Source organism: Pelophylax lessonae (assembly GCF_965119305.1).
Source record: "Pelophylax lessonae genome assembly, chromosome: 1".
Lineage (NCBI taxonomy): Eukaryota > Metazoa > Chordata > Amphibia > Anura > Ranidae > Pelophylax > Pelophylax lessonae.
This window is the reverse complement of record NC_138768.1, coordinates 478,748,728-478,774,478: the sequence shown is the minus strand read 5'-3', so window position 1 is coordinate 478,774,478 and position 25,751 is coordinate 478,748,728. Positions and strand designations below refer to the sequence as shown.

General features: G+C 46.0%; 1 protein-coding gene across 1 annotated transcript in view; it reads left to right on the top strand.

The window, feature by feature from the left end:
- The window catches only part of ELAVL1 (ELAV like RNA binding protein 1), a 96,518-nt gene that overhangs the window by 11,511 nt on the left and 59,256 nt on the right, over nucleotides 1-25,751 (top strand). The window contains exon 2 of the mRNA XM_082243971.1: nucleotides 8,093-8,196. Within this exon, the coding sequence (XP_082100097.1) occupies nucleotides 8,093-8,196 (104 nt within the window). The remainder of the gene's footprint in view (nucleotides 1-8,092; nucleotides 8,197-25,751) is intronic.

The window sequence follows — 25,751 nt, the reverse complement described above, 5'->3', positions numbered from 1 at the left end:
TTCAGATCCAACAAGGAGTCGGGTTTAAGAGTACTCATACTTGGCTTTTGTACTTTAAAGTACATTAACATACCGTGTACCACCCAAGCGTTGGCACAGGCAGTGTGCACATCCAGTTTACTGTGGATAATGATCTACCAGCACAGTACAGACCTATTCTATTATGTCATACTCCCCAGCCCTACAATTGCATAAAAGGGGAAAGCCAAGTAGGATTTTTCAGCAATTAAAATAAGCAGCAATCTTTTTATTTTTTATTTATTTTTTTTTACCTCCATGCTAAATGGGAACATGTAACAAATATAAAGTAGTATTTTCCCAATATAGGAGGCAAAAGTGAAAGTTTACTCTTACACGGGCAGACTGATCAGGTCCTCCTGTCAGTTTTTCAGGTCGACCTAATTGGGCCCACCAGTCTCCTCTATGGAGCTGCAGGTGTCAATTGCATCTGTGTCTGTTGACGCCTGCCAACATCACGCTAAAAATAGACAGATGGGATCCGTTCCCCATCCATCTGGCTGATCAGATGGGAATTGGGTGTAAATGAAGAGGCGATCCTTTTACATCTGACCCATAGAGGATATAGATCGAGCGGACGTGAACTAGCCACCTGCTAAGCAGGGATCAGTGGACAGATCCCTAACTGAGCAGATGGATGCCACTGGAGCCTACCCTGTGTATAAGGGGCCGAACACTAAGGGGGGTGTATAAATGTGTTTGCACAAAATACATGTAGCTTTCATCCAGGATTTAAACCTTCTCCCAATTTTTTTCCAATTAGAAAAAATGGTGAGTCTTGGGTGAAAGTTTTGGTGAAAAAACTTGTAAATGGGCCCTAATAGTTTGTTTCTAATGCATATGTAAAAGATTTCCCTCTACAATATGGGTATATTTGGTACTTAATGACTATGTTATATTTTATATATCAGTTTTGTGCCTGTTGCTGTTGTATTTGTTTGAAGCAGTATGGACAGTGAAAAAAAGCCTGTAATTGCTGTACCTGTAAAGATATATTAACATATTTTCCTTTCCTACTACCCATGCCACTTATATATTTACCTTTCCTGCTACCTACACAGCTGAAAACTGCTTGAATCCTGAGAAATCGTCGTCTGAAGTCTTCTGTAGGAACTAACACCTTTTGGTTTAGGGGGCTATTTCCATTGATGATCATGTGTGGTTATGCATAGGTGTGAATGGGCCCTAATTTTTTTTTCAAAAACACATAAAACCGTGCATAAGATGCAAACTAGTGATGTGGGGGAAGAATGGGATTTTTACTTGAAATGCATTTTCATACAGCAGAATTCTACAGTGAAAAAGTATGAATAGGTAAAAAGACAAAAAAAAAAAAAATCATATGCATGGACACATTTGCTTCAGATATGCTCTGACTTTCTGGTATGGTATATCTTACTGTATCCTTTTATTTGTAATTTTGTGTATCTTAAACCTAAAACATTTTCTCTGCTTGCTGTTTTTTTGCTGAGGTTCTGGCATATGTATTGTGCTAGACTTCCAAGGATTGATGGTTAGGATCAAATGAAGGTTATTCTAATATGCCTTGGGGTTTCCATGTGTTGGTATATCATGTGTGACATTCAGTAAGGTTTGCATCATTTAGGCTCCGTTCACACCTGAACGTATTCGTTTTCAGGCATTTTTTCAGGTGTTTTTTTGCAGGTTTTTGGAGGCAGGCATTGATGACTAACAAAATACGCTTGTAATATGCCAAAAAAGAAGCTCATATACTTTTTTGAGCTTCAGGTGTTTTGCTTCAGGCGACATAACGCTCATATGTGAACAGGGGCCATTGAAATAAATGGGATTTTGCTTGTTGGGCGTTTTGTGGCTTCAGAGATGAGCATTTTACGAGCTGAAAAACGCTCAGGTGTGAACAGGACCTTAGGGGCGCTGCAAAGATACAGCAGTGTGAAGAATAAAAATAAAGAGGATGGTACAATCTTACCCTTCTAAATCAAGGTATTTACAAGTCATCCATTGCAAATTCAAAGATGAATACTCATTTTGGGGCTCATTCACACGGATGCAGCCATTAACTGTGAAAGGAGTGTATCTCTGTGCCTAGGAATGACAGGTTTGTGTGCAGACTGTGCAAATCCATGAGACACTGGTTGTACACTGGTAAATGCACAGCTAAAGGCTGGTACACACTAAGAAAATCGGGCAGACATTTTTGTCCAAAGAATTTGTACGATTTTCGTATTGTGTGTACACAACTTTCCACAGCCGATTCTGAATTTTCGAATGAAAATTCTCGAAGGGGCAAACTCCAAAATGTTTTTCGTACGGGAAAAAACAAATTTTTGTTTGTGTCCTGTTTTCGTACGATTTTTGTACAAGACAAATCTGAAAAAGGCTCCACGTGATCAGAAACCATAAAGGACAAAAAAAAAAGTCTTTGTCGTATTACTTTTTGTTCATAGGTTCCGATTTGCTGTAAAACAAGGAAAATCAGACGATTGTTCGCCCGATTTTCCTATAGTGTGTACCCCACTTAAGTGTTTGCAGGGACAAATGAGTGTCCTTGTGCAAAGTGTGGATCCAAATGTGCAGATCTGTTCCTGTTCCAAGTAAATGCTTGGATGTGTGGTTACTAGTGTTTGCAAAAATTTCACTTTCTGTTGCAGAGATATGCTCACTTTTTCACTGGGTGTAGTGCTCTCTGTGCCTGTGTGAATGAGATTTGAAAAAAATGAGGAGGCTCTATGTAGTTAAGCTTATTTTCGTCCCATTGGTAAGCTGTACATGAAGAACTGCCGCTGTATTGCTTAGATCCAAGCCAAAGTATATAGCTATTTATAGAGATTTTAAAATTGCTCCTCTGTTTTAGACTGCATCCTAGGCTTTAGGCTGCAAACCACCCTGAGTTTACTTCTGTTCCCAAATATGTACATTAAGGCTCCGTTCACATTATGGCGTTCCGCATAGCGAAATCGCCCCGATTCTGCCCAATGTTTCCAAATCGCCGCAAATTGCTGGCCACCTACGATCCCTGTAATTTTCAATGGCACTGAAATCGCGGCTCGACAAATCGCGGTAAAATCGCACCTACAGAATCGCGGGACGCCTGTCACTCAAAAGAAGTTCCTGGAAAGATTTTACCGCGATATGTCAGGTGACAATTCTGGCAAAATCGCTCTGCTATTTCAGTGCCAATAAATAACGTGGATCGCAAGGACTTCCAGCGATTTGCGATGATTCCACCCTTGATCCGGAAAGCCATAGTGTGAATGGAGCCAAATGGGTTTAGGTATTTTATATTTCTTTCGTTCACTAAGACCACAGCTTCAATCCTTCAGACCATTGCGTATTATGCTGTATTTCTTCAGGAGTAGGACTTAGCGGAAACCTTTTTTGTAACGCTTCTGGGGCAGTCCCAGAGGGTATACCATCACTTCCTACTGTAGGATCCCAGTATTTTCTGCCTAGTCAGGAGTAAGGACCTGGCTCTCTGCTTGGATATGTGGCCCTGGCTTTTTTTCCTGTTTTAAATGGATTTTTTAACTTTTTCTTCTTCTTTATTTTTGTTCCTTTGTGAACTACAGTCAACAGCCGGACTGAGCGTCGCACTGGATAGCCCAGATCCTTATGGTCTTCCCAGTCTGGCCTACGAGTACGACCCAACTATTAGCAACATACCCCACTGGACATGGACAGGGGCTGACTGGCGAGTGAAACACCTCACGAGGTCCCAAAGCCCTAGTCACGACAACAGTCGTGACCAAAGTCGCAGCGTACCTTAGGCTGCAGCACCCCCATTCCAAGATGGTAGACCCCTCCTTTGTCCTTCCACCCCCTTATTTTTCCCCTTCTCCTTTTGCGGGGCATTGGTAAAGTTGGGTAGGGGGGCTGCATGGTGCTGGAGTGGTGGTGGGTGATGCCACTGTCGGCCCCCTTTAGGGGGTGTGCATACCTGGGTGCTGCAGGGATGTCCCTGGGGGGTCCCCTTCTGGGGTCTGTGCACTTTTACCTGGGGTCCAGTGCTGCGTGGTGCCGCCATTTTGCTGTGGTCCCTGTATTCCCTGCTTCGGCAGCCATGTTTGTGTAGTCCAGTGGCCATCTTTTTGTTTTCCCCATAGTTTCAATGGCAGCCATTTTCCTGTAGTCTGATGCAGTGCTGAGGCTGTAGTGTTAGGTCAGCGTTTCCTCTTCCTGCAAGTGTGGCAGATCGTTTTGGCGTTCTCCAGCTCGGGTGGTGAGTCTCTGGAGGTGCACGGGGGGAGGAGCCTCCTGTTTTTTTCTTTGCTGAGCAGTGCGGTTCCGCTTAACCCTTTATGGTCATGGAGCCTTCACCACCCGATCCACTCCTGGAAGCTCTGGGACCCTCTAGGTCTGTCTGCCCTGGCAGCCATGACGGCAGCCCTGCAGTCACTAGTAGCCAAAGTAGATATGGCCCTGCAAAGGAGACCTGGCAAGAAGCCCAACCTTCACCTGTATCCTCTGCTTCCTCTCTCTTCCTGAGGTGGATTTGGCCGCTGTGGGCGAGTCAGCCCACTGGGTCTGTGTCCACGCACGCTGAGTGTTCTAATAGTGAGTCGTCGTCCTCTGCAGCCACTCATGAAAAAGCCCTGGTGGAGGCCTTGATTGTATCAGTGCGGGAAACTTTTTAAAGCAGGAGGACTCCACTACTGCTGAGTCGGCGATGCTGGTGCAATTTGGCACTTGCAAATCTTCCAAGGTAACCAGGGTGTTTTTTGCCTATTTTGACGAGATTGTCACTAGTCAGTGGGGTCCCCCGAAACGCATGGTTGGCACACCTAAGCGTTTTTTTCGAGATATCCTTTTGAGGATGTCTCTTCTGAAGAAACTAACGGTTCCATCGTCGATGGATCCTCAGGTTTCCAGGCTAAATAAGGCCGCACTTTTGCCAGTGGAAGATTCCGCTCACAAGCGGTCTTTCGTCTGGCTGGTTCGCAGGAAAAGGGCTCGAGATCCACCCGTAACTTTGCGGGAGGCTCCAAGAGACCCTGGCATGGTAAGTCCAAAGCGGGCGCTTCTGTTACCGAAGACAAGCCCTCCCCCCGCATCTGGGGTGGGGGGGCGTCTTTGCTGCTTTCCGGACCCATGAACCTTGCTCATTCAGGACAAATGGGTCCACGAACTGATTCAGTTCGGTTACAAGATCGAGTTTTGGTCCTTGCCTCCTGCAAGGTTCTTTCCTTTCAGCTTACGCCTGTCTCTACAGGGCAGTGCAGGATTTGTTAGCACAAGGAATTGTGCCGGTTCCAGAGGCAGAATGTTTCCAAGGTTTTTATTCAACTCCGTTTACAGTTCCCAGGAATGAAGGCAAGGTTCGTCCGATCTTGGATCTCAAAGCTCTGAACCACTTTTTGCAGGTTCAGAAATTCTGGATGGAGTCCATCCGCACAGTAGTAGCTTTCCTGCATCAAGGAGACCTGCTGGCCTCTAGCGATCTCAAGGATGCTTACCTTCATATTCCAATATATGTCGGGCATCAGCGCTTTTTTCGTTTTGCAGTTATGGAGTTACCCTTTAGTCTCGCTTCATCTCCTTGAGTGTTAAGGTTTTGGCCCTAGTTCTGACCCTAGTTCTGACCTTGGCAGAAGGGGATTGCGGTACTAGGCTACCTGGATGATCTGCTGATGCGGGCAGAGTCTTCCTCGGCTCTAGAAGCCGACTTGGAAGTTAGGGTGTGAACTCTGAAGCTGGATTACTAAAGTCTGACTCTGGATTCAGCTTCAGCCCGGGTGTTTCTTCCTCAGACAAAACTTCTGAAGCTACAGGATGCTGTTTTGCTCCTGTTGTCCAACCATCAATCATCACTCAGGATTTGCATGCAAATACTGGATCTGATGGTCTCCACCTTCCAGGCAGTTCCGTTTGCGCAGTTCCACACCAAATCTTTGCAAAGAGGGTTTCTGATCAAATGGAACAAGGATCCGTTGTCATTAGACGATCTGATTCTTTTGAGTCGGGGCTAGAGGAAGTCTCTCCTATGGTGGCTTCGCTCCCCGGTTTTACGCCTGGGGAAATCCTTTCTTCCTCTGTATTGGACTGTAATCGCCATGGATGCCTGTCTGTCCGGATGGGAAGGTGTCTTGGGATTGTGTTCGGCCCAAGGTGTCTGGACCCGGGAAGAGTCCAGGTTGCCAATCAACATTCTGGAAATTCGGGAGATCAGACTTTCTCAATTGACGGATCGTCTACAGGGACACCCTGTGCGGCTACAATTGGACAATGCTACCGCTCTGGCATTTGTCAATCAAGGGGGCACGAAGAGTGCCCTGGTGGCCCGGGAAGTAGCCGGCATCTTGAGGAGGGCAGAACGATATGTTCTGGCCCTGTCTGCTGTGCACATTCTGGGGGTAGAGAATTGGCAAGCGGACTATCTCAGTCTGCAAGCGTTCGATCCGGGAGAATGGTTTCTTCACCCGCAGGTATTCCATTAAGTATGTCTTCAGTGGGGGACCCCCAATGTGGACCTGCTGGCTTCCCGTCTCAACAGGAAGGTGCAGAGGTTTGTGTCAAGTTCTCAGGCTCCTCTGGCCAATGCTGCAGTGGTTCTGGTGGCCCCTTGGGGTCAGTATCGTCTGATTTACGCCTTTCCTCCAATACAACTTCTGTCGAGATTGCTATGCCGAATTGAGGTAGGAGTTCCAGTCATCCTGATGGCACCAGACTGGCCTCGCCAGTCTTGGTACGCAGGCCTGGTATGACTGGTAGCAGACATCCCTTGGAAGCTTCCTCTCAGGGAAGATCTGCCTCAGGGACCAATCTTCCATCCTTTCCTGCTCCTTTTCTGTGTCTTGCCTGTTGGAGTTTCTACAATTGGGTGTAGATCAACGTTTGGCTTTGGGCACCATCAAGGGCCAGATTTCCGCCTTTGCCGCTGCTATTTTTTTTCCAAAGGCCGTTGGCGGCAAAGACCTTGGTTCACACTTTTGTACAGGGAGTTTGCCATCTGTCTCCCCCCGGTGCGATCCCTGGTTACCTCCGTGGGATCTCATTTTAGTTCGGGCGGTGCTTCAAAAGCCTCCTTTTGAAAATATTTGAGAACTTCCTCTGCTCACTCTGTCGCAGAAGGTGGCTTTCTTAGTGACTATTTCTCCTGCACATCATGTGTCGGAGTTTGGCTGCGTTGTCCTGTTGGTCACCTTACTTGATGATTCATAGGGACAAGTGGTGTTGCGACCCTGTCAGGCGTTCGGCGCTCCTTTCTGAGGTTGTCTCGGGTTTTCATTTGAATGAATACTTACAGATGGACCTCACAAGAGGCAAGCCGCTTCTGCTGCGACCATTTCCTAGTGGATCAGGAAGACGGTGGTGCAGGCCTACTCCATTAAGGGTCAGGTTCCTCCTTTCCCTGTTTAAAGCACATTCTACTGGCCTTCCGTCATCGGGCGTCAGTGGTTTAGGTGTGCAAGGCGGGTATGTGGTAGTTTGTATACACATTCAGAAAATTTTATAAGATGAATGTACTTGCATCTTCGGATGCGGCGTTTGGCCGCCAAGTGTTGCAGGCTGCGGTTGCAGAGGCTTCCGCTTCTTCAAAATTTTTTCCTGGCTGTGAGCTCCAGTTGTTCCTAGTTGAGCTCCTGTTTTTCCTGGTTGGCTATGTTTAAGCCTTGTTGGGAATTCTGCGTTTGCTGTGCTTTTTTCCACCCCTCATGTTGACACTGCTTTGGGACATCCCAATGGTCTGAAGACTTAAAGCAGTGTCTGTCAATGAACAAAAGAGAACTGGATTTTTGTCTTTTGAACCTTTTCTCTGAGGTTCACTGACAGACACAGCACCCGCCCTTCTTTTGGGGTTGAATTGTTTGTTCTTCTGACATTGCTTGTTACTGCTGTAGGACTCCAGTTTGTGATGGTATTACCCTCTGGGACTGCCCAAGGGGCGTTATCAAAAAGGTTTCTGCCTAGTCTACTCCTGAAGAGAGACCGCATAATACCAAATGGCCTGAAGAATTGAAGCTGTCTGTCGGGGAACCTCAGTGAAAAGGATTTTACGGTAAGACAAAAATCCAGTTTTTTATTTTGTGTGTTTGTTTTTTTTTTTTTTTTTTTTTTTATTTTTATTTTTTTTTTTTTGGTTTTCCTTTTGCAGGGCACAGCTTAGGATATGGCTTTGTGAATTACTTAAATGCTAAAGATGCAGAAAGAGCAATAAACACACTTAATGGATTGAGACTGCAATCAAAAACCATAAAGGTGAATATATGCTTTAAACTAGATTTATTTGGGGTTGAAATGGTGTAAAAGCTGCATGTTTTCCTGGTACTTTTTCTGTTTTCAGATTATGCTAAAGACGTTCTTGACTTATTTACTGCAGAAATGTATACAGTTAAAGGGTTAGTTCACCATTTAAAAAAAAAAAAAAAACCCTAAAAGGTAAACCAATTTTGTACACCCTCCATACCCCCTTCCGGGGTCCCTGCTGGTGCCCATGTAGCAGGTGTAGCAGTCCAGGCATTTGAAATTCCCGCTCTTCTTTCTGTGGGGCTTCTGGGATGGATCACAGTGATTCTGATTGGTTAGCACAGGTACAGAGCATTGCTCTGATCTCCAATCAATGGACTGGTACAAAGGCTGTGTCGGTGCCGACAGCTCATTGCCCATGGAGGTAAGAACAGGACAGGGGGAGTGGAGAAGGGTGTATAGTGCAGTGTTAATTTTGGCAGCAAATTTCAATTTAGTTTTAGTCTTAGGACTAAAATAGCATTTTAGTTTTAGTCCCATTTCAGTCTTCTGCAAGTGTTTTTAGTTTTAGTCGTATTTAGTCGACTAAAACTCCAGTACATTTTAGTCGACTAAAACTAATTTTAGTCATCTATAATCGAATGGGTGTAGTTCAATTGTAATTTGTAATGCATTATTTAAGCATTTCTCTACAATTTCCAAACTCATTATATACTACTGCTGGTCCTAGAGTGAAAAATTGAATATGTTATTATTTATGGCATTAAGCTTTGAGCATGCACTAGCACAGCACTACACCAGTGTTAATTTTGGCAGCAAATTTCAATTTCATTTTAGTTATAGTCTTATGACTAAAATGCCATTTTAGTTTTAGTCGTATTTTAGTCTTAAAACTAAAATGCCATTTTAGTTTTAGTCGTATTTTAGTCATCTGAATTGTTTCAGTTTTAGTCGTATTATAGTCGACTAAAATTGTGTTCATTTAGTCGACGAAAACATTTTAGCCGGTTTTAGTCAACGAAATTAACACTGGTATAGTGTTCATTTAATTATTTTTTTCTGAAAAGGTGAACTTTAACTTTAAAGACCCTGTCACTATACCATTTAATTTTTGGGTTGTTTTGAGAATTTTTTCTTTATTTGTACACTCTATTGTCCCCCTTCACCACCACAATGACTTCATAACTTTGCAATGATAAACAGCGGATAAAAAGTAGAAAAATGGGAAATTTCCGTTTTTTTTCCTTTTTTTTTAGTTGCCTCTTCCTTGGTCCCTTTCACATGGTCAAATAGGGGCTGCGTCCAGTTGAGCGGTTTCTAATCCCTGTCTCAACATATGTAATCAAAGAGTGCTAAGGCTGGGATCAGAATTAGGACTGTGGTTGACATTACAGCACCAAGTAATAATAGGGTATGAATGGTCGTTATGAACTTGGGATAGACAGATTTACTATAGCTTACCCAGTGACACGCATGATAATAGTTGGGGTTAAACAGTTGCCCACTGAGCATAGTGGAATTTATCCGAAGCTAGGTTTTGTCTCTAAAGCTATTGCTGAGCATAAGTCAATCTGGATAGCTTCTGCGTAGAGAGCAGCTCAAGCAGCATATTAGAGGTCTGGCTTGAACAGAAAAAACATCTGCGGAGTATCAGGCATGTTGATCGAGAGAATTTCTGAAACAGTAAGTGTTTTTTTTTTTTGTGTGTGTGTACCAGTGTCTAAATATCCTAAGGGTGGCAGCATAACACAAATGTCCAGGAATAAATTTAGTCCGGTTTCCCTCAATTGATGATAAAGCTGCTTTTTATTAGTACCCCAGCTGATTGGAGGGAAGGGACACACCCCCTTCTCGTAGCAAACAGGAAAAGATCTGAGGCGGTCAGTCAGCTATAGCGCCCTTCCCTGTCATCTTTTCTTTTTGTTATCCAGAAAACAGCAGAGGAGCCAAGCAGCAGACAGAAATGACAATTGGTGCTCTTAAGAGACAGGTATACACTATAGAGGGATATGTTTTTTTCTCCCATTTCATGTCTGAGGTTTACAACCACCTTAAGTGTGCACAACGTTATGACGTTGTTCCGACAATGGCAAAACGTTTCTGCTGTCACCAAGTTTATCAAAAGGCACAGACAATGCTGTGCCTTGAAACAATCGCATCAAAGTATGTGGAAACTGATATGATCTAAATTAGTATCTGTGCATGCAAGCCACTTTTATAGCCTTTCTAGGCAGCATCCATCCAGGCTATTCAGGCCTAGGCATGCCCAGACTTAACCAGCTCAACAAACATTATGCCATATGCCCAGAGTGCATGCCTGGACACTTCTGCAGTAACTACCTCTTGTGGTAGAGAATTCCACAGTCTTTTAGCCCTAACAGTTGCCTGAGGTTAAAACGCTTCTCCTCTAATCGCATTGTATGTCCTTGTGTCCTTATGCAATCCTTGCGACTGACTAGCTTTTTTTCTATGCTGAGATCACCATTGAGGTATTTGTAAATTGCTATCATGTCCCCTCTCGGGCGTCTCTTCTCCAGGGAGAATAAATCAAGCGATTGTAAACGCTCCTTATAATTTAGGTCCTCCAATCCCCTAATCATTTTAGTTGCCCTTCTCTGGACTCTCTCCAGCTCGAACACATCCCTTCTTAGGAATGGCGACCAGAATTGGACAGAATACTCCAGATGTGGTCGGACTAGAGTTTTATAAAGTGGAAGGATTCTAGTTGCATGAGCTGCACGAAGCATTTTAAAACGCAAGCAAGAAAGTAAACCTAAAATAGGATACAGAGAAAATTGTTTCTTTCTGCACTGGGGTGTCCCAATGAAATCCAAAAGTAGGTGTAAGTAGAGCTAAAAATAGTGTGTGTTCTGTATTGTGCTAAACACCTGCACAGGGTTGACATGAAAGTTAAAGAGGAAGTAAACTTCCCTCTGTTTGTTCCTTCTAATGTTTGTCCCTATAGGTAAGCCTATAATGAGGCTTACCTATAGGTACTGTACTGTATATATCTCCTTGCGCCGTTTAGGAGATATTTACTGTATACTGCGCCGATGGAGTCATTGGCGCATGCGCTCTGAAAGACGCCTGTGCTGTGACCGGCGGCTCCCGCGCGCATGCGCGGAAGTGACGTCACGTGACTGATCATTCACACAGCCATAGTCCACGGACCTGGAAGGAAGACAGGCGAATATGGACGCGGCCTCCAGCGGGGACACCAAGGGCTTCGTTTGCAGGGAAGTGCGATGCATACTAGCACATTATGCCTTTACTTTGCAGGTAAGAAAAAAACATTTAGTTCCTCTTTAGCTACTTAAGGACCAAGCCTATTTCTGACACTTGTTCACAAGTTAAAATAATTTTTTGCTAGAAAATTTCTTAGAACTCTCAAACAGTATATATTTTTTGTTTAGCAGAGACTCTAGAGAATAAAATGGAGATCGTTGCAATACTTTCTCACCATATTTGCGCAGCGGTCTTCCAAGTTAGCCTAATTTTTTTGTATAATGTGAAAGATGTTAAATAGATATCTAACATGTCATGCTTTAAAATTGTGCACATCAAAAAAAAACTAGGCCCTTTTACGGATGTTGGGCAGAAGCGACGTCTGGCGTTGCTCCTGTCCTCCAAGGGCATAGAGTCGAGTGGGGGCTTTCTTGCCCTCACTCAACTTCCTGCACAGCACAAGAGGGTCCGATTGTTTTCCCCCGCTACCCACGGCTCCGGTAAGCTGGAAAAACGACCGGGAAGTGACGGGAGTGGGGTGGGTACCTCTCCGGCCACCCATAAAAGTTATACCGTGGCAAATCTGCCTCTAGCACTCCTCCTTTTATCTCAAAAAGGACCGCCGGCCATGTAGAAAAATTTTGGGGTTATGGCAGCTATCTGCTGCCATAACTCTGGTATTTAACGTAAAAGTAGTGATGTAAATACACGGTGGGCGGTCCAGAAGTGGTTACAGCTGAGTTCCAACCGTTTCACTAAAAAAGTGTAGCTGCTGACTTTTAATAAACACACACTTGCCAGTCTCATGATCCAGCACTGTGGCCACCCGAAGCCTTGCTTCTTTCCCTCTCCTCTCGGTGGCATCGCTAGTGTGGGCACCCAGCTGTTACAGCTTGCAACTTCACTTGCCTGAATGGCCGGGCAATCTTCTGGGACCTCTGATGCGTCTGCCTCTCCTCTCCTTTTCTGGGCTGGGAACCCATGTGCTGCAGAAAGAGAAATGGGAGCCACAAGACCATATATGTACATTGTATTTGTAAACCAAGTTATATAAAATGTATTGTGCAGTCGCAAGCACTAGATGCAGTGCAGCTTGTTAAGAGCCAGTTCACACTGAGGCGACACGACTCCTTACTACTTCGAGGGTGACTTGTGCATTACCGTGCACCACGACTTCGGAGCCACTTGCAGGGACTTCACATAATGGAAGTCTATGCAAGTCGCTCCAAGGTCGCCCCGAAATAGTACAGGACCCTTTTTCTAATTCGGAGCCACTTGTGTCGCTCCTGTTAGAACTGGTCCTGTAGCGGTCAATGGACCGCGACTTGTCAGGCTGACAAGTCGCGCTAGTGTGAACCGGCTCTCAAAGTGATTGTAAAGTCTTGTTTTTTTTTTTTTTTTTTTTTTTTATAGAAACCTCTTGTACTTACCTGCTCTGTGCAGTGGTTTTGCACAGGGCAGCCCAGATCCTCCTCTTCTTGGGTCCCTCTTCGCTACTCCTGGCCGTTCCCAAGCAGCTTGCTATGGTGGCACCAGAGCTGACCTGCAGCTCTGTATGTTTAGACATGGAGCTGCCGTTCGGCCCTGGCCCCTCTCTCTCCTCTCTGCTGCTGTCTCAGGAGGGAGAGTCCTGGACAGCCGAGGGACTCGTGGACGTTGCTGCATAGAGATGGGGCTGAGGGGGGAGAAGGCTTTTTACCCTAATGCATGAAGATAAAAAAAAAAAAAACCTTCTGCCTTTACAACTCAACTCCTTTTAAGGAGCTATGCCTGGGGTCGATGTGCAGTGGAAGGTAATGACTGAGGAAGCTGCTGCAGCCACCGGGAGTCACACTCTAAAGGTGAACTGCAGAAACCAGGTACCCACTTCCACCTAAAAGGGGCTAAATGTGGCCGGGGTGGGGGGGGGGGGATACGACAGACCAGCTGAGCTTCCTCTTTTGAGTTGAGCTTTGCTTTAAATTAAAGGTTATTTTCATAATTAAGAATCATTATCTTTGTTGGCCAGTGTCACAAGTGCAGCCTTATTTTCTTCCTTGCATTAAAATTTTTTTTTTTTTTTGCTTCCCTGGAAGGTATGATCATTTAGAAGACGAAAGATTACTATATTTCTTTACAATCAGACTGATTATCCACATACAGGTGCATCTCATAAAATTAGAATGTCGTCAAAAAGTTTATCAATAATTAAATTCAAAAAGTGTAACTCCTCACTTAGGGGTGTAGTCACTTTTGTTGCTAGTGGTTTAGACATTAAAGCGGTTGTAAACCCGAAAAAAAAAAAAACGGCAAGACAAAGGCATAATGAGCTAGTATGCATCGCATACTAGCTCATTATGTATTACTTACCTTAGAACGAAGCCCCAACACGGACCCCGGACACCGCTGCGTGCGCTGCCATGATCCCTCGGCGTCTCTGGCGCTGTGATTGGCCGGAGCCGCGATGACGTCACTCCCGCGCATGCGGGCGGGAGTGATTTTCCGGCAAGCTCCCGGCAAGGAAAGCTGAAGGTCCCCCCGGCCCCGTGCCTGTTTAGGAGGTATTAATTGTACCTACAGGTAAGCCTTATTATAGCCTGCGTGTGAGGAAGGAGGGAGAGCTGCACAGCGCCGGGGACACAGAAAAAAGTAATCACCGATCACCAGTGCCCTGATTACTAGAGGTAAACCAAACACACCTTCAATGCCCACAGTGCCCCCCATCAGTGCACACAATCAGTGCCCATAGTGCTGCCAGTCAGTGCCTGCTCATCTAGGCACTGATGAGCACTGACTGGCAGCACTATGGGCACTGAGTGTGGGCACTGATGGTGCTGCCCGCCAGTTCCCATCAGTGCCGCCCGCCAGTTCCCATCAGTGCCGCCCGCCAGTTCCCATCAGTGCCGCCCGCCAGTGCCGCCTCTCAGTGCTCGTCAGTGCCGCCTCTCAGTGCTCGTCAGTGCCGCCTCTCAGTGCTCGTCAGTGCCGCCTCTCAGTGCTCGTCAGTGCGGCATATTAGTACCTCCTCATCAGTGCCACCTCAGCAGTGCCCATCAGTGCCACCTCATCAGCGCACATCAGTGAAGGAGAAAAATTTATTTATTTTCAAAATTTACTCGCAAAAAATAAGAAAAACGTTTTTTTTTTTTTTCAAAATTTTCTGTATATTTTCTTTTTTTTTTTTTTTTTGTAAAAAATAAAAAACCCAGAGATGATTAAATGCCACCAAAAGAAAGCTCTATTTGTGTGAAAAAAATGATAAAAATGTTATATGGGTACAGTGTAGCATGACCGCGCAATTGTCATTCAAAGTGTGAGAGCTCTGAAAGCTAAAAATTGGTCTGGATGGGAAGGGGGTTTAAGTGCACAGAAGGCAAGTAGTTAATGATTGTGTCCCACTTGTTGATTCTTTGCAAAAAATTAGTTTTATATCTTTAGGCCCCATGCACACGGGCGTTTTTTAACACCGCTGTAAGTAGTGTCAGGCGTTTTCTTTTTGCAGCCTAAAAATGCACCTCCATGTTATTCTATGGCCTCGTGCACACACAGACGTTTTTGAGCTGTAAGTGGCCTAGGCGTTTTTAAGCTGCAACAAGAACCCACGACCTGCGCATTCTGAGCACCAGCGTTACAGCTGTAAAAACGTCTGACGCTGCTAAAGGCTGAATAATGTTGCTATAACGTTGCTTAACGTGCGTTAAGCACGTTATACTTTTTTTTTCTTCCATTCAAAATCAGTGGTTCCCTATGGGAGCCTATTGATTTGAATGGAAGTCGCACCGCAAGTCGGATCAGGATGATCCGACTTGCGCTGTGAGAATCTTGAGGGGGAACTCCACGCCAAAATGGGAAAAAACGGCGTGGGGGTCCCCCTCAGGTTCCAAACCAGGACCTTCGGGTCTGGTATGGAATTTGAGGGTAGCCCCGTGCCGAAAAAAACGGCGTGGGGTCCCCCCCAAAATCCATACCAGACCCTTATCCGAGCATGCAGCCCGGCAGGCAAGTGGAGGGGACGAGCGAGCGGCCCCACCCCGCCTGGACCACACCAGGCCACATGCCCTCAACGTGGGGGGGGGGGGGTATTGGTGCTTTGGGGCAGGGGGGACACTGCACCCCCCACCTCAAAGCACCTTGCCCCCATGTTGATGAGGACAAGGGCCTCATCCCCACAACCCTGGCCGGTGGTTGTGGGGGTCTGCGGACAGGGGGCTCATCGGAATCTGGAAGCCCCCTTTAACAAGGGGGCCCCCCCAGATCCCGGACCCCCTCCCTATGTGAATGGGTATGGGGTACACTGTACCCCTACCCATTCACCCCATAAAAGGCAGTGTATGTGAATAACGACAGGAGACGTTTTAGAAAGTTTATTTAAAATCTTCATCCGGTCTTCTCCACTCTGCTCTTCTGATCTTCTCCTCTCCGCTCTTCTGCTGTCCAATCTTCTGCTCTTTTGCTGTCCGCTCTTCTGGTGTTTTGCTCTTGGCTCTTCTTCTTCCTCCGGTCCTCCTTCGACGATGTCTCCGGTGATTATGCCGGTCTCCGGTCTCTGCAGCTTGTTATATAGCCATTAGGGGCGTGCCGCTCGGTGACGTCATCGGGAGACCCCGCCCCCTTATGTCACATAAGACGTCGTATGTGACATAAGGGGGCGGGGCATCCCGGCCACGTCCCTAATGGCTATAAAGCTGCAGAGCCCGGAGACTGGCATAATCACCGGAGACATCGTCGGAGGAGGACCGGAGGAAGAAGAAGAGCAAAAGAGCAGAAGATTGGACAGCAGAAGACCGGAGTGGAGAAGACCGGATGAAGATTTTAAATAAACTTTCCAAAACGTCTCCTGTCGTTATTCACATACACTGCCTTTTAGGGGGTGAATGGGTAGGGGTACAGTGTACCCCATACCCATTCACATAGGGAGGGGGTCCGGGATCTGTGGGGCCCCCCTTGTTAATGGGGGCTTCCAGATTCCGATGAGCCCACCTGCCTGCAGACCCCCACAACCACCGGCCAGGGTGTGGGGATGAGGCCCTTGTCCTCATCAACATGGGGGCAAGGTGCTTTGAGGTGGGGGGTGCAGAGCCCCCCTGCCCCAAAGCGCCAAGACCCCCCCCCCCCATGTTGCGGGCATGTGGCCTGGTGTGGTCCAGGGGGGGGTGGGGCCGCTCGCTCGCCCCTTTCCTGGCCTGCCGGGCTGCATGCTCGGATAAAGGTCTGGTATGGATTTTGGGGGGGACCCCACGCCGTTTTTTCGGGGTGGGGCTACCCTCAAATTCCATACCAGAACCGAAGGGCCTGGTTTGGAACCTGGGGGGGACCCCCACGCCGTTTTTTCCCATTTTGGTGTGGAGTTCCCCCTCAAGATTCTCACAGTGCAAGTCGGATCATCCTGATCCGACTTGCGGTGCTACTTCCATTCAAATCAATAGGCTCCCATAGGGAACCATTGATTTTGAATGGAGGCCGAAAAAAACGCTGCTAAAAGCGACGTGGCAAAACGTGCAATAACGCAAATGGAAAAAGCTACTGAAAGCACGTTTTTACAGCTGCTTTTTCCGGCGTTAGAACTAACTTTGACGCACGTTTTTTCTAACGCCCCGTGTACATGGGGCCTTATGTTTGAAGCCTGAAATGTGGCTAAAGGTTGCAAAGTTCAAGGGGGCTGAATACTTTTGCAAGGCACTGTACATAGTGTAACTATACGTGTGCACATATCCCTCAACATAGCAGACCAACAGAGAAAATACCACTAGGTTGCAAAGATGTTGACAGAAAAACGCAACACAAAAATACAGTGCAAATATTTTATAGCATTGTGTTGCAAAAAAGTAGAGACAAACGCATCCCAAAATTTTTGTATCGCCTGCAATAATCAATATAAGTTTATCATTGTGCGGACAGTTTTTACAATAAAAACATAGTTATTAAAATTTTCATGGTGTACATGGATGACGTACCATTAGTTCTGGTCTGACCTATATTGTATGAACAACATCAGGTGTATACAAACATGGGTCTGTCCATGAACTACAAAAGCATCAAAAACCCCAATTGAAAAGAATGAAACAGGAGAAAATAGCGAGACTGAGAAGAATATCCCATTCCTGGTTTGAACCATGCGGAAATCCAGAAAACCTTGCGTTTACATAACAATTTAAATATATCACCTTTTTTTGGCGTATTAATTTTTTCTATAACCTGAAGTCCTACTGCTGAGTCTCCCCCGAGATGATCCCTAAAATGTCAGGCTACACTAGTAGATTTATTTTTGACAATACTGTACAGATGTTCATAAAAATGGTCCCTCAATCGTCGAATAGAGAGTCCTATGTACTGTACGTCAGTGCTCCCCAACCTTTTTATCGCCGCGTACCGGTAAACGTTTGATAATGTTTCCTTGCCCCGCTTGTTCTAAACTCAGATAAAGTGCACAAATCCGGCAGCATACACTTAGCTGTGCTCACACCTCACAAGAAAAACATAAAATAGTGTTGTGCCAGATAAAATAACTGTAAAATATATATAAATCACAAAAGATGACTGTGCCCCCTTTCGATGCACAGAGACGCCAGCGTGCCCCCTTTCGATGCACAGAGACGCCAGCGTGCCCCCTTTCGATGCACAGAGACGCCAGCGTGCCCCCTTTCGATGTACAGAGACGCCAGCGTGCCCCCCCCCCCCCCTACCAGACCAGTGCACTTGCCTCCAGGCAGCTGTGGCTTTGACTCAGTCCCCCCGGCGTCTCCTCGAGTCCTCAGTCCTCCCGCCTCCTCCTTGGCCAATGGTATTGGGTTTGCCTTTCGGCCAATCAGGAAGCGGGAGGACCCGCTTCTTGATTGGGCAGGAGGAGGATCCGTGTGACAATAGCGAATTTTCATTCGCTATTGTCACACAATGGGTGGGCTCGGGCGCACTGTTCTGCGCCCCAGCACCCCCAACGCACTGGCCGCCACTGCAGAGACAGTAAAATTATTTAAAGTTCTTCGGGCGGCCCGGTACTGTTTTATCCACGGGCCGGTACCGCGGCTTGGGGGTTCGGAAACACTGCTGTACATGACAACCACAAGACAAGAGATCATGTACACTACATATGTGGTGTTAGATATAGAAGGATCTAATCTTGTGTACTTTATTGTTCGTATATGAACAAACTGTTTCTCCCACTATAATGTATGGGCAATCACAACAATCGTTGCTGCCACAAGGAAAGTTGCTTTTAAAATGTAACCAAGTAGTAGATTAAATAGAAGGTGGATTAAAGAAACTTGGTGACAATGAATACCTAATGTGGGTGCTCGTTTAGGGACAATATTGATGCCATATGAAAAAAAGGAGGAAAAAAAGGAATGAGACAACTAGAAAGAGAGGTGTTGCCCAAAAAAAACCCCCATTGGTTCGAGTAACGGGTGTAGCAAAAATATTGAGTCTGCAAAAAGAACTAAACCAATTATAAATGAAAAACGCAAATTTTATTGAATATACAAAACAAAATAAACAGTTTCATGGTGAATTAAAGTTATTGTTTATTGACACTATAAAATGCCATCACAGAGAAGATCAGCACACTCTTCAATTCCAAATAGGATGGGTAAATAAATGTCTATTAATGATTTTTCTGACTGCTCCAAATTCCGAGCTGATTGCTGTTGTCAACTTAGTTTACTACTGGCAAAACTGGGATTCCTATTACCAACTCCATATTTTTTCCTGCAGTTCCCTATAGTTTTCCAACCGTTTGGCTCGATTTTTGGAGGTCACAATGTTATGTGCTCTATCTAACATCCATCTGGGGTAACCGCTTGCCAAAAACGTTGATAGAGAGCAACAAATTCCCAATGAAAAGCTGATTGGCTACTACATATCCCACGTAGATATAAGCATTGGCCAACATGGATGCCTTCATTGTATGCGTGGGGTGTTCTGATTGGGCCATGAGTAGAATATTGCCTGAAAGAGGTTTTCTATATATATATCTGTATTGATTTATGTACCAACCATATAAAGGTGAACATCTAAAACAAATTTCCTCCATGTCGGCCTGTCCTGTAAACTTTAAATTTAAGTTGTTGCTATTCAGATATTTTAGAAAAATATCAAGATCGCCCAGGTTTTTGTCTACTATAAACAACAAATCGTCTATGTAGCGATGGAAGAGTATAATGTGCTGTCTGTATGGGTTACTTGTATCAAAAATATTAAATCGTTCCCACCATCCCTTATACAAGTTTGCAAGGGAAGGTGAGAATTTAGCTCCCATTGCTGCCCCACATTTCTGTAAAAAATATTTACTATTGAATGTAAAAAAAATTGTGGGTTACTAAAAAAAACCATAACATCAAGCACTTATAGTTGAACTTCTGTAGACAAATTAGTGTAAAATTTCAACTAGAATTTAACTGACTGAAAAGACGGTGGTGCAGGCCTACTCCATTAAGGGTCCAGTTCCTCCTTTCTCTGTTAAAGGGCATTCTACGAGGGTGCTTAGTGCCTCCTGGGCCTTCCGTCATCAGGCATCAGTGGTTTGGGTTTGCAAGTGGGCTACTTGGTCGTCTGTACACACATTCACAAAATTTTATAGGGTGGATATACTTGCATCTTCGAATGCGGCGATTGGCCGCAAAGTTTTGCAGGCTGCGGTAACGGAGGTTTCCACTTTTGAAGGGTGACATTTTTTACTGGTGGTGAGCTCCAGTTGTTCCTAGTGGAGCTCCTGTTACCTGGTTGGCTATGTTTAGCCTTGTTGGGAATTCTGCGTTTGCTGTTTTTTTTTTTTTCCCACCCTTCATGTTGACACTGCTTTGGGACATCTCAATGGTCTGAAGACTTGAAGCTGTGTCGGTCAGTGAACCGAATAAAAAAAAACTTGATTTTTGTCTTACAGTAAAGTCCTTTTCGCTGAGGTTCGCTGACAGACACGGCACTTGCCCCTCCTGAGTTATTTTTTCTTCTGACACTGCTTGTTACAAACTGAAGTCCTACATCAGGAAGTGATGGTACGCCCTCTGGGACTGCCCCAGGGGCATAGCCAAAAAGGTTTCCCCCCCAGTCCTACTCTTAGAGAGCGAGAGCATAAGCCCAATGGTCTGAAGACTTGAAGCTGTGTCGGTCAGTGAACCTCAGAGAAAAGGATTTTACGGTAAGACAAAAATCCAGTTTTTTCAAGGTAAATATAGTTCTAAAGGTGTGATTGACATGAAATTTTCACTGCATGTCAGTAACAACCCATGCAGGCCATACATTCAAAGAAACCAAAACAAATAAGTTCAGAAATTAAGTTTTCTCTAGCGCTCATCGACAGACGTAGTCCTCGGTGATACACCACCTTCGGGTTATGTTACCTCCGCAGGAGCAGGACTAGACAGGAAATTAAAAAGCTCTGGCCACACCCTAGGGGCAGTCCCAGAGGGTATATCCTCTCTCTCTGCCTCAGCAAATCAGTTATTTTCTGTCTAGTTAGGAGTAAGGACCTAGATACCTTGCTGGGATCTTAGGTCCTGGCAAGATTTTTTTCTTAAAGGATTTTTTAGACAGCTTTTTTTCTCCAGTGTTCCTGTGAGATCTTCAAGCAAGAAAGCTGAACTGGGCGACGGGCTGGATGTTGAGATCCGGTGGTCACCCCAGTTCAGCCTACGAGCGCGTGCAGGCCATAGCTCCGCGCTGGGTCGGCCGCGACAAAGTCCCATTAAAGGACTGTCCACGCGAGTTAAACGTCTCGCCGAAACGCCAAAGACCATGAGTCACGGCGTCCGTATCGGTCGACAGCCCTCCCGCCCCGGTGGAGAGGGGTACTGTCAGGAGTTGGTGCCCGCCTGGTTCCGGTATGGTGAGTAGTATGTTCCCCCTTTTTCCCTGACGGGTTTTGTGGTGAACGCGGGCCCCTCTCTGTATGGTAAGAAAGAGTCCTTTCTATCCTATAACATGTCACAAATCCTCCTACTTTGAGTGTGATTTATGTGTGCAAAAGCCAGGAGGCTTGGCTTGGGAGCTAACAATCTATTGTATACATGTTTTAAAAATGTAATCTGTGGCATTCTGGGAATCTTATGGATTAAGATAAGCTACCTACCAGTCAGAAGCCACGGACATGTAGACTGCCTTCCAAATCAGATCTCCAGCTAATAGCAGGCCTCCCGAACGGCCACGCGGTCCGCCAGGGCCGGTACCGCCAACCACGCCATATCCCCATGCAGAGAGAGTGTTGTGTGCCCTGCAGCACACCGCTATTCAGTTTAGGCAGCCGCCATTTTTTTTTTTTGCTGGATCGCACGAGCCGCCATTTTGGCGTAGCCTCGTGTCTCCAGCATGGGGGCGGCCATGTTTGAGGTGATCCTACACCTCGTGGAGCTTGGGGGAGGCGCCGGAAGGCGTGCAGAGGGGCGGAGCCGCCTCCTTTCTTCCTGGGCAGCCAGCCAAGAGACTTCCTGTTTGTCAAGACAGCGCTGTAAGCTGTTGCAGTTTAACTCTGAGCATCAAGTGGTGAGCCTGGGGGTCTATCTCTCTCTCTCTCTCGATCGATAGGGATCCCTAAGCAGGTAACACTAAGGGGCTTTTTGTGGCGCTGGGGGTCAAAAAAAAAAGTTTTTTTCTTTACTTTTGAATTATATTATCCAGGAAGTAACTGGAGTTATTATGGACCCTGCCACACATATTCCCCCACCTGTTTCCCTCGAGGGGGCCTCGGGACCCGCCGGTGCACAGAGTATAGAGTCATTTACAGCAATTTTGGAGTCTATGGTGGCTCGGGTGGAGGCGGCCTGTCAGGGACGGGGGTCTAGGAAGCGACCCCCGCCTACCCCTATTCCATCTGACACCTCTGACTCAGATTCAGAGATGGTCACGGCAGTTGCAGGTTCCTCTGCAAGGGCTGTTATCCCAGGTAAAGCCCCCTCAGACAGTGAGGAGGACGCTTCTTCTCTTGCTATAATTCAGGAAGAAGCATTGGTGGACGCACTAGTTGTGGCAGTGCAAGAAACCTTAAAACTTGAGGCTTTACCGGCAGAGGCAACTGAAACAGAGAGGCCTTTTGGGACGAATAAGCCCATCAAGACGGCGAAGGCTTTTCCTGTACCTAAATGTTTTGGTAATCAGATTAAAGGAGAATGGGAGCATTCTAAACGTACCTTTACTATTTCCAAGCGTATTGCTAGACGCTATCCGTTTGAGGAATCCATCATTAAGAAATGGACGGTACCACCAGTCGTGGATCCGCCTATTTCCAGGCTGAATAAAGCCACGGTTATTCCAGTGGAGGACACTTCGTCCTTTAAGGATCCGGTGGATCGAAAGATAGAAGCAGAGTCCCGCACTATCTTTTCTCTGATAGGGTCAGCATTTAGACCAGTAATCGTTATTGGTCTAGTTTCCCAGACACTTACGGAATGGGCGAAAATGGTACGCCAAGATCTTAGGGGAAAAGATATTCCCCAGGAGACATCTGATTTGATGGAACAGATCATACAAGGGCTACGGTTTATCTGTGACGCAGCCTTGGACACTACTCCCCTATTAGGGCATGCATCTAAGTTAGCAGTGATCCTCAGACGTGTGCTGTGGTTAAAATGCTGGTCAGCTGACCTAGGTTCCAAAAAGACCTTGACCAATCTCCCCTTTCAGGGGAATCGTCTATTTGGAGCCAACCTAGATGAAATCATTAAGGATGCCACTGGGGGCAAGAGCACTTTTTTGCCACAGGCTGCAAAAGCTAAGGGACCTCGCAACAAGCGAGGACCTTTCTTTACCGCCCATAAAGGGCGCTCGGCTGGTACTAGCGGGAAAGGCAAGACTCCTCCAGGAGGGTTCAAGAAGGGGACCAACCCAGCCAAACCCGAAGCAAAGGAGTACACAGCCTGAAGGTGCGCCCCCACCCGGTTTCAGGGTGGGGGGACGTTTTCACCGGTATTCAGGACATTAGATCGAGCATCAACCACTACTACCGGTGCGATTCTTCCCTTCCAACATTTAAGTTCCACAGGAAGCGGTAGTTACCGTTCCCTGAAAAGATCTTTTCCTTTACCTTTTCCTAAGATTAGTCCCGATACCTCACAGGAATCGGATCTGGTTGACCAGATAGGCCAAGTAGCCTCTAGTCGGGTGACTTCGGTCCCTGAGGTTCAACCAGAAAAGATCACCCTTCCTGATAGCAATCAGGTATCTGATAAATGTGTGGGAACAGAAAACGACCAGACTTTCTCGGATGGTCGGGGCCAGAGACCTCTAGGGACGCCTGGTTCAGATCCAATCAGCGCCAGTGGTCCTAGAAATTCTAGGCTGGCCTCCTCTAGCCGGCCTGGCCGACTTGGACATGTTAGTCGCAGACGTTCCGTGGGAACTTCGTCTCAGGGAGTGTCTGTGGTCTCAAGGACCAATTTACCTTCGTGCTTTACAGTCGCTGGTTTTAATGGCCTGGCCATTGAGACCCAAGTACTGAAGGACAGAGGTTTGTCTACTTCAGTCATTCCTACCCTTATTAAAGCAAGGAAAGCGACTTCCAGCAAAGTCTATTATCACACATGGAAGACTTATATTGCGTGGTGCGAATCTTTAGGATTTCCTCCACGTACCTATTCGGTGACTCGAATATTGGCCTTTTTGCAACAAGGGGTTGAGCAGAAGCTAGCCTTGAGCACCATCAAGGGTCAAGTTTCAGCATTAGCAATCTTCTTTCAGAAGCCTTTAGCTACCAAATCCTTGGTGCGGAATTTCATCCAGGGGGTGCGGCACCTGGCTCCTCCAGTCCGCGCGCCCTTACCGCCCTGGGATCTTAATTTGGCTATTACTTCTGCTCGCAGGGTGTCAGAACTGGCTGCATTATCATGCCAGTCACCATACCTAGTGATTCATAGGGATAAGGTAGTACTTCATCCTAAGCCATCTTTTCTTCCCAAGGTGGTTTCAGATTTTCATCTGAATGAAGATATTGTACTACCTTCCTTGTGTCCTCAGCCCAAGCATCATCGGGAACATGCGTTGCATTCCTTAGATGTGGTTCGGGCAATCAGGGTATACCTGAAAGCTACGGAATCATTCCGTAAGACGGATTCACTCTTTGTGATCACGGATGGCCCCAGAAAGGGTTTGCCTGCATCTGCCGCGACCATTGCCAAATGGATTAGACAAACGGTGGTACAGGCTTATTCTATTAAGGGTCAGAGTCCTCCGTTCCCTGTTAGGGCGCACTCCACTCGAGCGCTCAGTACTTCCTGGGCCTTTCGCCATCAGGCGTCAGTGGTCCAGGTATGTAAGGCGGCCACCTGGTCGTCGGTACATACCTTTACAAAATTCTATAAAATTGATGTGACGGCATCGGCGGATGCCTCATTTGGCCGCAAGGTTTTGCAGGCCGCAATTTGAGGAGACCGGTGGTCTACCTCGAGGGTTTTTTTCTGTTTGAAAAAAAAAAAAAATTGTTTTCTCTTTTTTTGGTTGAGTCTCATCATTAAGGATGAGCATTGTAAACTTCTAGTTGGCACCGGTTGGGCCTTCTAGATTGGGATTGATTTCCATTTTCCCACCCCTCAGTCGTGATACTGCTCTGGGACGTCCCGAAGGTGGTGTATCACCGAGGACTACGTCTGTCGATGAGCGCTAGAGAAAAATGGATTTTTGTAAAATCTTACCGTAAAATCCTTTTCTCTTAGCTCATCGACAGACGTAGTCCCCGCCCCTCTGTTTTGGAGTTGGGTTGGGTTAAATTCTCTAAGCACTGCTTTTTCACATAACTGATTTGCTGAGGCAGAGAGAGAGAGGATATACCCTCTGGGACTGCCCCTAGGGTGTGGCCAGAGCTTTTTAATTTCCTGTCTAGTCCTGCTCCTGCGGAGGTAACATAACCCGAAGGTGGTGTATCACCGAGGACTACGTCTGTCGATGAGCTAAGAGAAAAGGATTTTACGGTAAGATTTTACAAAAATCCATTTATGTGTAATAATAAATTGTATTGACAGCGAAAAAATTATTGAACACATGAAGAAAGGGAGGTGCAAAAAGACATGGAAAACCAAGACACCAGCGGGAATCCATCAGTAATTAGAAACCTTGCCTTATGTCATTGCAAATATCAGCTGGTTCAGTCTTAACTGATGGTCTATAAAAAGGGGTCTCACTACCAAGCTGTCACACAAGAAACCTCTCATGATAGGTAAAAGCAAAGAGCTCTCCATACAGGAGGCATCTTGAAGCTATCATTCCTAACAAAGAATTTAGTACAAGTATTAAATAAATTTCATTTAGCGTGTTCAGTACTTTTTTCCTGTGTCATTCCATTTTATTACACATAATACAATTTCTGAACTTATTTGTTTTGGTTTCTTTGTATGTATGGATTGCATGGGTTGTTACCGACGTGGTTACAATCTCATGTGAATAGC